The 12,151-nt window shown below is 43.3% G+C and overlaps 1 protein-coding gene across 7 annotated transcripts in view; it reads left to right on the forward strand.

Annotated features, from left to right (window-relative positions):
- Positions 1-12,151, forward strand: part of utrn (utrophin) — a 339,503-nt gene that overhangs the window by 24,636 nt on the left and 302,716 nt on the right. For 5 of the 7 annotated variants that reach the window (XM_064991300.1, XM_064991305.1, XM_064991303.1 and 2 more), the window contains exon 1: positions 2,816-2,924. The exons of 1 other annotated variant lie outside the window; for it this stretch is intronic. In XM_064991300.1, the coding sequence (XP_064847372.1) occupies positions 2,840-2,924 (85 nt within the window). In that variant the 5' untranslated portion in view covers positions 2,816-2,839. Of the gene's footprint in view, positions 1-2,815; positions 2,925-4,378; positions 4,527-12,151 lie in introns of those variants that run through there. One more of the 7 variants, XM_064991304.1, reaches the window with a different exon arrangement.

Consider the following 12,151-nt stretch of genomic DNA (forward strand, 5'->3'; position numbering starts at 1 on the left):
TCAAATGTTTCAGGTAGCCTTCCATAAGCTTCCCACAATAAGTTGGGTGAATTTTGGCCCATTCTTCCTGACAGAGCTGGTGTAACTGAGTCAGGTTTGTAGGCCTCCTTGCTCACACACGCCTTTTGAGGTCAGGTCTTTGTGATGGCCACTCCAATACCTTGACTTTGTTGTCCCTAAGCCATTTTTCCACAACTTTGGACGTATGCTTGGATTGCTTGCATATGCTTGCATTGTCCATTTGGAAAACCCATTTGCGACCAAGCTTTAACTTCCTGACTGATGTCTAGAGATGTTGTTTTAATATATCCACATCATTTTCCATCCTCATGATGCCATCTATTTTGTTAAGTGCACCAGCCCCTCCTGCAGCAAAGCACCCCCACAACATGATGCTGACCCTCAGTGCTTCCCGTTCGGGATGGTGTTCTTCGGCTTGCAAGCCACCCCCTTTTTCCTCCAAACATAACGATGGTCATTATGGCCAAACAGTTCTATTTCTGTTTCATCAGACCAGAGGACATTTCTCCGAAAACTATGATCTTTGTCTCCATGTGCAGTTGCAAACTGTAGTCTGGCTTTTTAATGGCGGTTTTCGAGCAGTGGCTTCTATAGGGCTCGTTTTACTGTGGATATAGATACTTTTGTACCTGTTTCCTCCAGCATCTTCACAAGGTCCTTTGCTGTTGTTTTGGGATTGATTTGCACTTTTCGCACCACAGTACGTTCATCTCTATGAGACAGAACGCGTCTCCTTCCTGAGTGGTATGACAGCTGCGTGGTCCCATGGTGTTTATACTTGCGTACTATTGTTTGTTCAGATGAACGTGGTACCTTCAGGCATTTGGAAATTGCTCCCAAGAATGAACCAGACTTGTGGAGGTTTAGAATGATTTTTCTGAGGTCTTGGCTGATTTCATTTAATTTTCCCATGATGTCAAGCAAAGATGCACTGAGTTTGAAGGTAGGCCTTGAAATACATTCGCAGGTACACCTCCAATTGACTCAAATGATGTCAATTAGCCTATCAGTGAAGAATTATACAGTGAAGAATTATAAGTGAAACAATTGTTGGAAAAATGTATTGTGTCATGCAGAAAGTAGTCCTAATGTCCACATACACACACACACACACACACACACACACACACACACACACAGGTGAGGGCATCTACTTTGTGCATGACACAAGTATTTTTCCAACAATTGTTTACAGCACAAAAATAGCCTATTACCCCTCAGGAGACTGAAAAGATTTGGCATGGGTCCTCAGATCCTCAAAAAGTTCTACAGCTCCAACATCGAGATAATCCTGCCTGGTTGCACCACTGCTTGATATGGCAACTGCTCAGCCTTCGACCACAAGACACTACAGAAGGTAGTGCGTAAGGCCCAGTACATCTCAAACATGCAGTGCCCTATTAGGCAAAACATAGCCCAAAACAAACTGCAAATGCACCCAACAAGATTGTAGTCAAGAGATTGTAGTCATTGAGTGCAAGGAATATGGGACCAAATATCGGACCACTCTAAGTGAATTTGTCCAAATACTTATGACAACTTCAAATGGGGGGACTAGATACACATTGTGCTTTAATTTATATACGGCATAACAGATATGTAGGAAAATACCCTCAAATAAAGGTGACATTCTATACTGTAGCCTCATATGAAACATTTGATCTCAAATCCAAAGTGATGAAGTATAGAGCCACATTTAAAACGTTAGCTTCACTGTCCAAATACAAAAGGAGGGGAGTGTAGCTCAGTGGAAAGTCCCTCTGGTTCTCAGATTATTTCAGTCCATACCAAATCCAGCCCCACCCAACCCAAACCCAAGTCAGTTCTGTCCTAGACTGTATATTAGGGTTCTGTCTAGCCCAGCCCTGTCCTAACCCCAGCTGGTCTGATCCTTTATGGAAGGAAGTGGTGCTAATGCAATCTGACTCAGAGGGAAGTTAGTCACGGGACTGACCAGGCTTGTAATCCTTTTCCATTTCCTCCTCGTGGGAGAAAGGAAGAGTGAAAACAAAACACACCAAACAAACCCCTCCTCCCCTCTCTCTGTTCTCTCTGTTCTCTCTTTCCCTCTCATTTCTCGTGGGAGGGGATGGATGTAGGTCCAGTTGTTCCTCATTGTAGAGAGGTTTAGTCATTAGTGGCCAAATGGACTTTCTTTTCTCTCCTCTCTCTGGCAGCGATGGGGGGGATGAGTCAAGGGAACAATGTTTGTCAAAGACTTCGTCATATGTCATCTCTCTGTTTCCAGTACGGTATAAAGGTAGTATACAGGGTTTAAGAGAGAGAGAGGGGTATCAGAGGGTTTCTCTCTCTTGATGTGTGTTACGAGTCAACCTTTGGTCATGTTGATCTGCTGTCTCACTCTCACGTGTAACAGGATGGGGGGTGGGGGACTGCTGTGTGGCTGTGTTTAGGCCAGTGGAGGATTCTCCCTTTTTGTAATTGTGATGTAACACTGACACACACACACACACACACACACACACACACACACACACACACACACACACACACACACACACACACACACACACACACTATATCTGTCACTTTGACAGGAAGTCACACTTCTCTTGTTTGACAAGCTGGCCTTGTGCCTTCCTCACCTCCCTCTCTCCCCATCGCCCTCTTCTCACACCCCTGCTGTAGTGTGTGTGACATAAGAGTACACCTTACCATCAATCCAAGTAAACATACCCAGCATGCTCAGCAAGCAGCCCTCAAACGTCCACTTCCTCAGACTGCCAGTGCCACTACTTGTCTTCCTCTTCCGTGTTTGTTGTTTTCGTTTCTTTCTCTCTTATATGTTCTCTCCATCATGAATTTGAGTAAGTGGCTGCCTTGGAGAAGGCGCAGTGCTTCCAGACAGAGGAGGAAGCAGGAGAGAGTGTCTCTTGTTCTGGGTGAGTAGTACAGGATAAATAGCAGAGCTCTCTTCGTTTCCTGTTTCAACTAAAGTTAATAGTAAAGAGGCTAGAATTGCTTTCACTCTGTCTCTGTCTAATCGACAGTACAGTACAGATTAGTCGTTGCTGGCTTCCTCTACAGCGAGTAAACGTTTTTCCACACAGAATATTCATGTTCACTTTTAGGGTTGAATTTGATGAGCAAGTTTAAGTATCTTTAAAGTAAATTTGTGTAATTTTGACTAACTTTATTCCAGCATCACGTAAAAACAAATAGCACTGCGTTTTTTTGTGCATGGTGATGTGTGGGTTTGTGTGTGTCTGGCCATGTGTGTGTGTGTGGGTTTTTGTGTGTCTGGCCATGTGTGTGTGGGTTTTTGTGTGTCTGGCCGTGTGTGTGTGTGTGTGCGTGTGTGTGTGTGCGTGTGTGTGTGTGCGTGTGTGTGTGCGCGTGTGTGTGCGCGTGTGTGTGCGCGCGTGTGTGTGTGCGCGCGTGTGTGTGTGCGCGTGTGTGTGTGTGCGCGTGTGTGTGTGTGTGCGCGTGTGTGTGTGTGCGCGTGTGTGTGTGTGCGCGCGTGTGTGTGTGTGCGCGCGTGCATGTGCGTGTGTGTGTGTGCGCGTGTGTGTGTTTTGATATACTTCACATTCCTCCAGGGCAATACCAGCACCTCTGTACGGTTGAACTACATGGTCAAGTGCTCCCAGCCAATCATGGCAGATATCATTATTTCTCTGTTTGGTTCTGGGGATGTTCTCACTGCGTTGTGTAGGGGTTATCCCTGGATCTAGACTATAGAGAACAACAGAAAAGTGGGTTTTGTGTATGTTCCCCCCCCCCCCTCCCTTTGGCCATGTTTCTGCACAGGTTTTCTCGGCCTGTCTTCTGCAGTCTTTCACTGTGTCTGATAGGACTGTGGCTGTGTATCTGATATTTGACATTCTTCCATGTTTTGATGTTGGAGATGTAGCAGCCCTGCTGGCTGCTGTGCTGTCTTATGTTGTGTTAGACAGATAAACGGTAACCCATCCAAGTCCTCGGCTCCATTCTAACCTTATCTGGCCCTCTTCTTTCCAATGTTGTGTCTAAGCTGTGAGTGTTAGGTTTACAGGTTTCTCTCTCTCTTCCGCGCGCTCGCTCTCTCTCTCTCTCTCTCTATCGCTCTCTCTCTCTTTCTCTCTCTCTTCTCTCTCGCATCACTGTCTCCCTCCGTAACGTGGGAGGTCTCTGCCCCCTGTTGCATGCTGGGACAGGGTTTAGACAGAGAACGCTGTGTGTTCCTTCAGCGGAGCACGGTGTATCCCACAGTGCACTGCCCACCACACCCTGGCCCTGCCTTGCTCTCTGCTCCTCTCTCTCTCATTGGTAGTATCCCCCCTTTCCTTCCCTCTCACCCTCTGCCCCTGGCCCCCCTCCCCTGCATTCTTCTGTTATTCTCCCTCTCCTCTGTTCAAGAAACTACAGTCAGGAGAGAGAGAGAGGAATGTGAGCTCCATTCCTGGAGTGTTTTTCTTCTTTTTAATGTTTTTGTCTCTCGTATTTGGGAGAGATGGCGGAAGGCATAGTGGGAGAGATGGCGGAGTGTGGTCTCAAGCTCAGAGGTAGGACTCTCAACCAGGTGACATAGAACCAGGTAGACACAGGTCAGTGACACACAGGTGTAGTTTTACTGTAGATAGACAACCTGTGACATGGAGCTGTCATTCACTCTGTGGTTGGGCACTTCAGGATAGTTGGATAGATTGGCTTAGGTGGTTTCGTGAGTCTGTGTCTTAGGTGGGTTTACACACCTGTTTACGAAAGTGTGACGCAGCTGCTGCTGCAGAGATCTTAACGCAGCTGTTCATTCTGTGTGTGTGTGTGTGTGTGTTTGTGCTCTCTTGCCTTTACATAAGGGGATTCAGCATATTCAATAGTATAGCGTGACAATTGCATAGTTTCACTCCATGGACCTTTTGTGTGCATTGAACTTTACACAGGGCAATATATATCTCCATGCCAACTTTTTTAAACTTCCGTAGTCTGCACCTCTGATTTCATATTGTGGTTAGACATGATGATTTGATTCTTCTTCATAATTGCTTGCCTTGCAACCTTTATTTTGACTGCATGGGAAATATATACAGTTGAAGTCTGAAGTTTACATACACTTAGGTTGGAGTCATTCAAATAATTTTTTCAACTACTTGATAATTTCTTGTTAACAAACTATAGTTTTGTCAAGTTGGTTAGGACATCTACTTTGAATGACACAAGTCATTTTCCAACAATTGTTTACAGACAGAGTATTTCACTTATAATTCACTGTAATTCACTGTATCACTGTATCACTGTATCACTGTATCACTGTATCACTGTAATTCACTGTAGTGTGTCAGAAGTTTACATATACTAAGTTGACTGTGCCTTTAAACAGCTTGGAAAATTCCAGAAAATGATGGAATCGCTTTAGAAGCTTCTGATAGGCTAATTGATATCATTTGAGTCAATTGGTGGTGTACCTGTTGATGTATTTCAAGGCCTACCTTCAAATTCAGTGCCTCTTTCCTTGACATCATGGGAAAATCAAAAGAAATTAACCAAGACCTCAGAAGCAAAATTGAAGACTTCACAAGTCTGGTTCATCCTTGGGAGAAATTTCCAAACACCTGAAGGTACCACGTTCATCTGTACAAACAATAATACGCAAGTATAAACACCTTGGGACCACGCAGCCGTCATACCACTCAGGAAGGAGACGCGTTCTGTCTCCTAGAAATGAATGTACTTTGGTGTGAAAAGTGCACATCAATCCCAGAACAACAGCAAAAGACCCTGTGAAGATGTTGGAGGAAACAGGTACAAAAGTATCTATATCCACAGTAAAACGAGTCCTATATCGACATAACCTGAAAGGCCGCTCAGCAAGGAAGAAGCCACTGCTCCAATACCGCCACGAAAAGCCAGACTACGGTTTGCAACTGCACATGGGGACAAAGATCCTACTTTTTGGAGAAATGTCCTCTGGTCTGATGAAACAAAAATACAACTGTCTGGCCAAAATGACAATCTTTATGTTTGGAGAAAAACGGGTGAGGCTTGCAAGCCGAAGAACACCATCCCAACCGTGAAGCACGGGGGTGGCAGCATAATGTTTTGGGGGTGCTTTGCTGTAAGAGGAACTGGTACACTTCACAAAATAGATGGTATCATGAAGTAAGAGAATTATGTGGATATATTGAAGCAACATCTCAAGACATCAGTCAGGAAGTTAAAGTTTGGTCGCAAATGGGTCTTCCAAATGGACAATGACCTGAAGCATACTTCCAAAGTTGTGGCAAAATGGCTTCAGGACAACAAAGTCAAGGTATTGGAGTGGCCATCACAAAGCCCTGACCTCAATCCAATAGAACATTTGTGGGCAGAACTGAAAAAGCGTGTGTGAGCAAGGAGACCTACAAACCTGACTAAGTTACACCAGCTCTGTCAGGAGGAATGGGCCAAAATTCACCCAACTTATTGTGGGAGCCTTGTGGCATTTCTGACATTTCACATTCTTAAAATAAAGTGGTGATCCTATTTGACCTAAGACAGGGAATTTTTACTGAGTTTAAATGTGGTTGGCTAAGGTGTATGTAAACCTCCGACTTCAACTGTATTTTTAACATAGTCAGTTGTTGCTTCTGTGGTTTTGAGATGGAATACTTTCAGCAACCAGAGAGTTTATCTGCTGTGTGTCAGGAGACACCTCCTCCTGTAGATTACACCTCCTCCTGTAGATTACACCTCCTCCTGTAGATTACACCTCCTCCTGTAGATTACACCTCCTCCTGTAGATTACACCTCCTCCTGTAGATTACACCTCCTCCTGTAGATTACACCTCCTCCTGTAGATTACACCTCCTCCTGTAGATTACACCTCCTCCTGTAGATTACACCTCCTCCTGTAGATTACACCTCCTCCTGTAGATTACACCTCCTCCTGTAGATTACATCGCCTACCTCCTCATCTACACACACGGGGGTGTTTTTGGAAAGGACTAAGTGGGGATATCGGTTAATCTTCCCGGACACAAGGAGTGTTTTCCCTACAAATTCCCCAATCCCGGCAGCGGAGCATCGACAGTTCTGGGTCGGGCAAGCTTGGGCAAGTGTCTGGTTGGTGGGGGTGGAATGCGTGGGAAATGATGGGAATGCTATACATTCCACACGTCCCACAAAGTCAAAATATAACACCGTTGAGCTGTGAACAGGGCGACAAGGGGTGCGTGTGTGTCTGTGTGTCTGTGTGTCTGTGTGTCTGTGTGTCTGTGTGTTTGTGTGTCTGTGTGTGGATGATGTACTGAGGCATGGATTTAAGAGTCCGCGCATAGTGCATCATAATTTGTCCGTGCAAACGATGATTGATAGTTAGTTAAACAATAACATCTTATATGCAGATGCAGTGTGCGTGTGCGAGCGTTCTTTGTGCTCGTCTGCGTCAGCGTTGTATGTGGTTGTTGGGCATACATAGGGCATACCACCCATTGAGCCCTCTGTTAGGGTCAGTTGTACACAGGTCAGGTCAGTGCAGGGGTGGAGCTAGACTGACGGATAGATGTCCTAACAGCTGTGTTGTTTTTAAAACTTTACAAGGTGAAGTTTACCCGGGAGGGACGGTACCTTTTATGACATAGTCTTCTGTTAGAAAGGGTTTCTCTTCATGGCTTAGACGCAAGGGACTGGTTTAGTGCCCAATGACACAAGACCTGGGAGAAGCATACAGTTTACACTGAACTGTACTGAAAGACTTAAATGGTTCAAATGCCACTCAACCTCATACAAAAAGTTGCCTACACTGTTTAGTCTATTGGCTAGTGCTGTCAAACAATTAAAACATTTGATCAAGTTCATTGCAAGATTTGCTGTGATTAATCATGATTCATCGCAAATTCAGAATTTGCTCAAATGGAGCTGTAATTTAAAGATGTTTATACAAAAAGCATTACAGAAATATTTGCCGTCTTGATTTTGCCCAAAGTAACGATAAGTTAAATCGATGAAGCACACGTTCTTTAACCTCAATGTCAACTTGTTTTGACCTCCCATTGCTATGTTTAGTTTGATAGATTCTGGATTTAGGATGTTTGCAATGTATTTTGAATACCTTTTAACACTAAAATGAAAAAACGTTAACTTGAGTTAACTGATTAGCTCTGACAGCACTACTGTAGACACATTTCAGGTTGTTGATGGAATTCCCCCTGGTCCAAAACAGTCCTGGCTGTGCTTAACCTGCAGTGAGATAAAGAAGGAAATCATCAGAAATTATGTCCTCTCTGTTTTCCCTGGTCCCAGGGCTCCAGTGGGGCAAAAAAAGTATTTAGTCAGCCACCAATTGTGCAAGTTCTCCCACTTAAAAAGATGAGAGAGGCCTGTAATTTTCATCATAGGTACACTTCAACTATGACAGACAAAATTAGAAAAAAAATCCAGAAAATCACATTGTAGGATTTTTAATGAATTTATTTGCAAATTATGGTGGAAAATAAGTATTTGGTCAATAACAAAAGTTTATCTCAATACTTTGTCATTGCCAACAAAGGGTATATAACAGAGGTCAAACATTTCTGTAAGTCTTCACAAGGTTTTCACACACTGTTGCTGGTATTTTGGCCCATTCCTCCATGCAGATCTCCTCTAGAGCAGTGATGTTTTGGGGCTGTTGCTGGGCAACACAGACTTTCAACTCCCTCCAAAGATTTTCTATGGGGTTGAGATCTGGAGACTGACGAGGCCACTCCAGGACCTTGAAATGCTTCTTACGAAGCCACTCCTTCGTTGCCCGGGCGGTGTGTTTGGGATCATTGTCATGCTGAAAGACCCAGCCACGTTTCATCTTCAATGCCGTTGCTGATGGAAGGAGGTTTTCACTCAAAATCTCACGATACATGGCCCCATTCATTCTTTCCTTTACACGGATCAGTCGTCCTGGTCCCTTCGCAGAAAAACAGCCCCAAAGCATGATGTTTCCACCCCCATGCTTCACAGTAGGTATGGTGTTCTTTGGATGCAACTCAGCATTCTTTATCCTCCAAACACGACGAATTGAGTTTTTACCAAAAAGTTATATTTATTTGGTTTCATCTGACCATATGACATTCTCCCAATCTTCTTCTGGATCATCCAAATGCTCTCTTGCAAACTTCAAACGGGCCTGGACATGTACTGGCTTAAGCAGGGGGACACTGCAGGATTTGAGTCCCTGGCGGCGTAGTGTGTTACTGATGGTAGGCTTTGTTACTTTGGTCCCAGCTCTCTGCAGGTCATTCACTAGGTCCCCCCGTGTGGTTCTGGGATTTTTGCTCACCGTTCTTGTGATCATTTTGATCCCACGGGGTGAGATCTTGCGTGGAGCCCCAGATCGAGGGAGATTATCAGTGGTCTTGTATGTCTTCCATTTCCAAATAATTGCTCCCACAGTTGATTTCTTCAAACCAAGCTGCTTACCTATTGCAGATTCAGACTTGCCAGCCTGGTGCAGGTCTACAATTTTGTTTCTAGTGTCCTTTGAAAGCTCTTTGGTCTTGGCCATAGTGGAGTTCGGAGTGTGACTGTTTGAGGTTGTGGACAGGTGTCATTTATACTGATAACAAGTTCAAACAGGTGCCATTAATACAGGTAACAAGTGGAGGACAGAGGAGCCTCTTAAAGAAGAAGTTACAGGTCTGTGAGAGCCAGAAATCTTGCTTGTTGTAGGTGAACAAATACTTATTTTCCACCATAATTTGCAAATAAATTAATAAAAAATCCTACAATGTGATTTTCTGGATTTTTTTTCTCATTTTGTCCATCATAGTTGAAGTGTACCTATGATGAAAAGTACAGGCCTCTCATCTTTTTAAGTGGGAGAACTTGCACAATTGGTGGCTGACTAAATACTTTTTTGCCCCACTGTATGTCCTATTTGGTTGTAGGTCTCTGTATTTCAGCCCTTGTTACGCTCCTCTCCATCATGTCTTGAATTTTATATTTACGTTTTAGTCATTTAGCAGACACTCTTAACCAGAGCAATTTACAGGAGCAATTATGGTTAACTGCCTTGCTCAAGGGGGCATCGATAGATTTTTCACTTCGTCGGCTCAGGGATTCAAACCAGCGACCTTTCGGTTACGCTCTGAACTGAAAATGACCAGAGAAAGAGTGACTGGACTGTTTTGGTTTGTGTTGCATGGACACACACACACTGTATGTTATGTCTGTGTCTCTCCTTCATGAACAATTCGATACGCATCTATATTAGAGGTTGACCGATTAATCGGAATGGCCGATTTAATTAGGGCCGATTTCAAGTTTTCATAACAATCGGAAATCGGTATTTTTGGGATCCGATTTCCGATTATTATTTTTTTATTTATTTTTTGTATAAAAAAATTATACCTTTTTATTCAACTAGGCAAGTCCGTTAAGAACACATTCTTAATTTCAATGACTGCCTAGGAACTGTGGGTTAACTGCCTTGTTCAGGGGCAGAACGACAGATTTTCACCTTGTCAGCTCAGGGGTTCCAATCTTGCAACTGCACAGTTAACTAGTCCAATGCTCTAACCATTGCACTCCACGAGTAATCTGCCTGTTACGCGAATGCAGTAGAAGCCAAGGTAAATTGCTAGCTAGCATTAAACTAATCTTCTAAAAAACAAACAATCATAATCACTAGTTATAACTACATTTCTCAGGGTATATGCAATTTTGGGCTGCCTGGCTCATTGCGAACTAATTTGCCAGAATTTTACGTAAATATGACATAACATTGAAGGTTGTGCAATGTAACAAGAATATTTAGACTTAGGGATGCCACCCGTTAGATAAAATACCGAACGGTTCCATATTTCACTGAAATAATAAACGTTTTGTTTTCGAAATGATAGTTTCCGGATTCGATCATATTAATTACCAAGGGCTTGTATTTCTGTGTGTTATTATGTTATAATTAAGTCTGATTTGATAGAGCAGTCTGACTGAGCAGCAGCAGGCCCGTAATTATTCATTCAAACAGCACTTTCGTGCGTTTTGCCATGCCAAGTACAGCGCTGTTTATGACTTCAAGCCTATCAGCCTAATGGCTGGTGTGACCAATGTGAAATGGTTACTAGTTAGCTAGTTAGCTGAGTGTGGGCTAATACTGTTTCAATTGTCACTTGCTTTTAGATTTGGAGTAGTTATTCCCATTGCGCTGCAAGGGCTGCAGCTTTTGTGGAGCGATGGGTAACGATGCTTCGAGTGTGGCTGTTGTCGATGTGTTCCTGGTTCGAGCCCAGGTAGTGGCGAGGAGGGGGACAGAAGCTATACTGTTACACTGGCAATATTATAGTGCCTATAAGAACATCCAATAGTCAAAGGTATATGAAATACAAATGGTATAGAGAGAAATAGTCCTATAAATACTATATTAACTACAACCTAAAACCTCTTACCTTGGAATATTGAAGTCTCATGTTAAAAGGAACCACCAACTTTCATATGTTCTCATGTTCTGAGCAAGGAACTTAAACGTTAGCTTTATTTCATGGTACATATTTTACACGGCACATATTACTTTCTTCTCCAACACTTTGTTTTTGCATTATTTAAACCAAATTGAACATGTTTCATTATTTATTTGAGGCTAAATTGATTTTATTGATGTAGTATATTAAGTTGAAATAAGTGTTAATTCAGTATTGTTGTAATTGTCATTATTACAAATAAAAAAATTGGCCGATTTAATCGGTATCGGCTTTTTTGGTCCTCCAATCAGTCGACCTCTAATCTAGATACAAGGGCTTTGATACGGTACAGGGACGATATGTTTTAGTTTGAAACGAATCGGTGCAATTAGTTTTGATTAGGTTAACGATTTGATGCGATTCGGGACAATATTTGTTTTGCATGAACACCTTCATTTTCCTTTTAAAATTAATATTTGCTGCTGATGGGAGCTCAGAAGCGGGCCTCTCTGAGATGACTTTTCTAAGCTGTGTGTTAGTTGATGTGTGGGTGTGTAACTTCATCTGCAGAGGAAGGTGGGTGTGTGAGAGAAGACCGTCCCCAGTCCCCACCTCTGTGTGTGGGGGTGCGTGTGTGAGAGTGAGCGAAGACCATCCCCAGTCCCCACCTCTGTGTGTGTGTTCCCTGCAGTGCTTTGGGTCATTAGCTATCAGATCAGTGAGCTGTAAGAGGAGTCCTGTGGGACTTGTCTTCCTGATGTAATCACTACTTCCTGTTT

Source organism: Oncorhynchus masou, chromosome 16 (genome assembly GCF_036934945.1).
Source record: "Oncorhynchus masou masou isolate Uvic2021 chromosome 16, UVic_Omas_1.1, whole genome shotgun sequence".
NCBI lineage: Eukaryota > Metazoa > Chordata > Actinopteri > Salmoniformes > Salmonidae > Oncorhynchus > Oncorhynchus masou.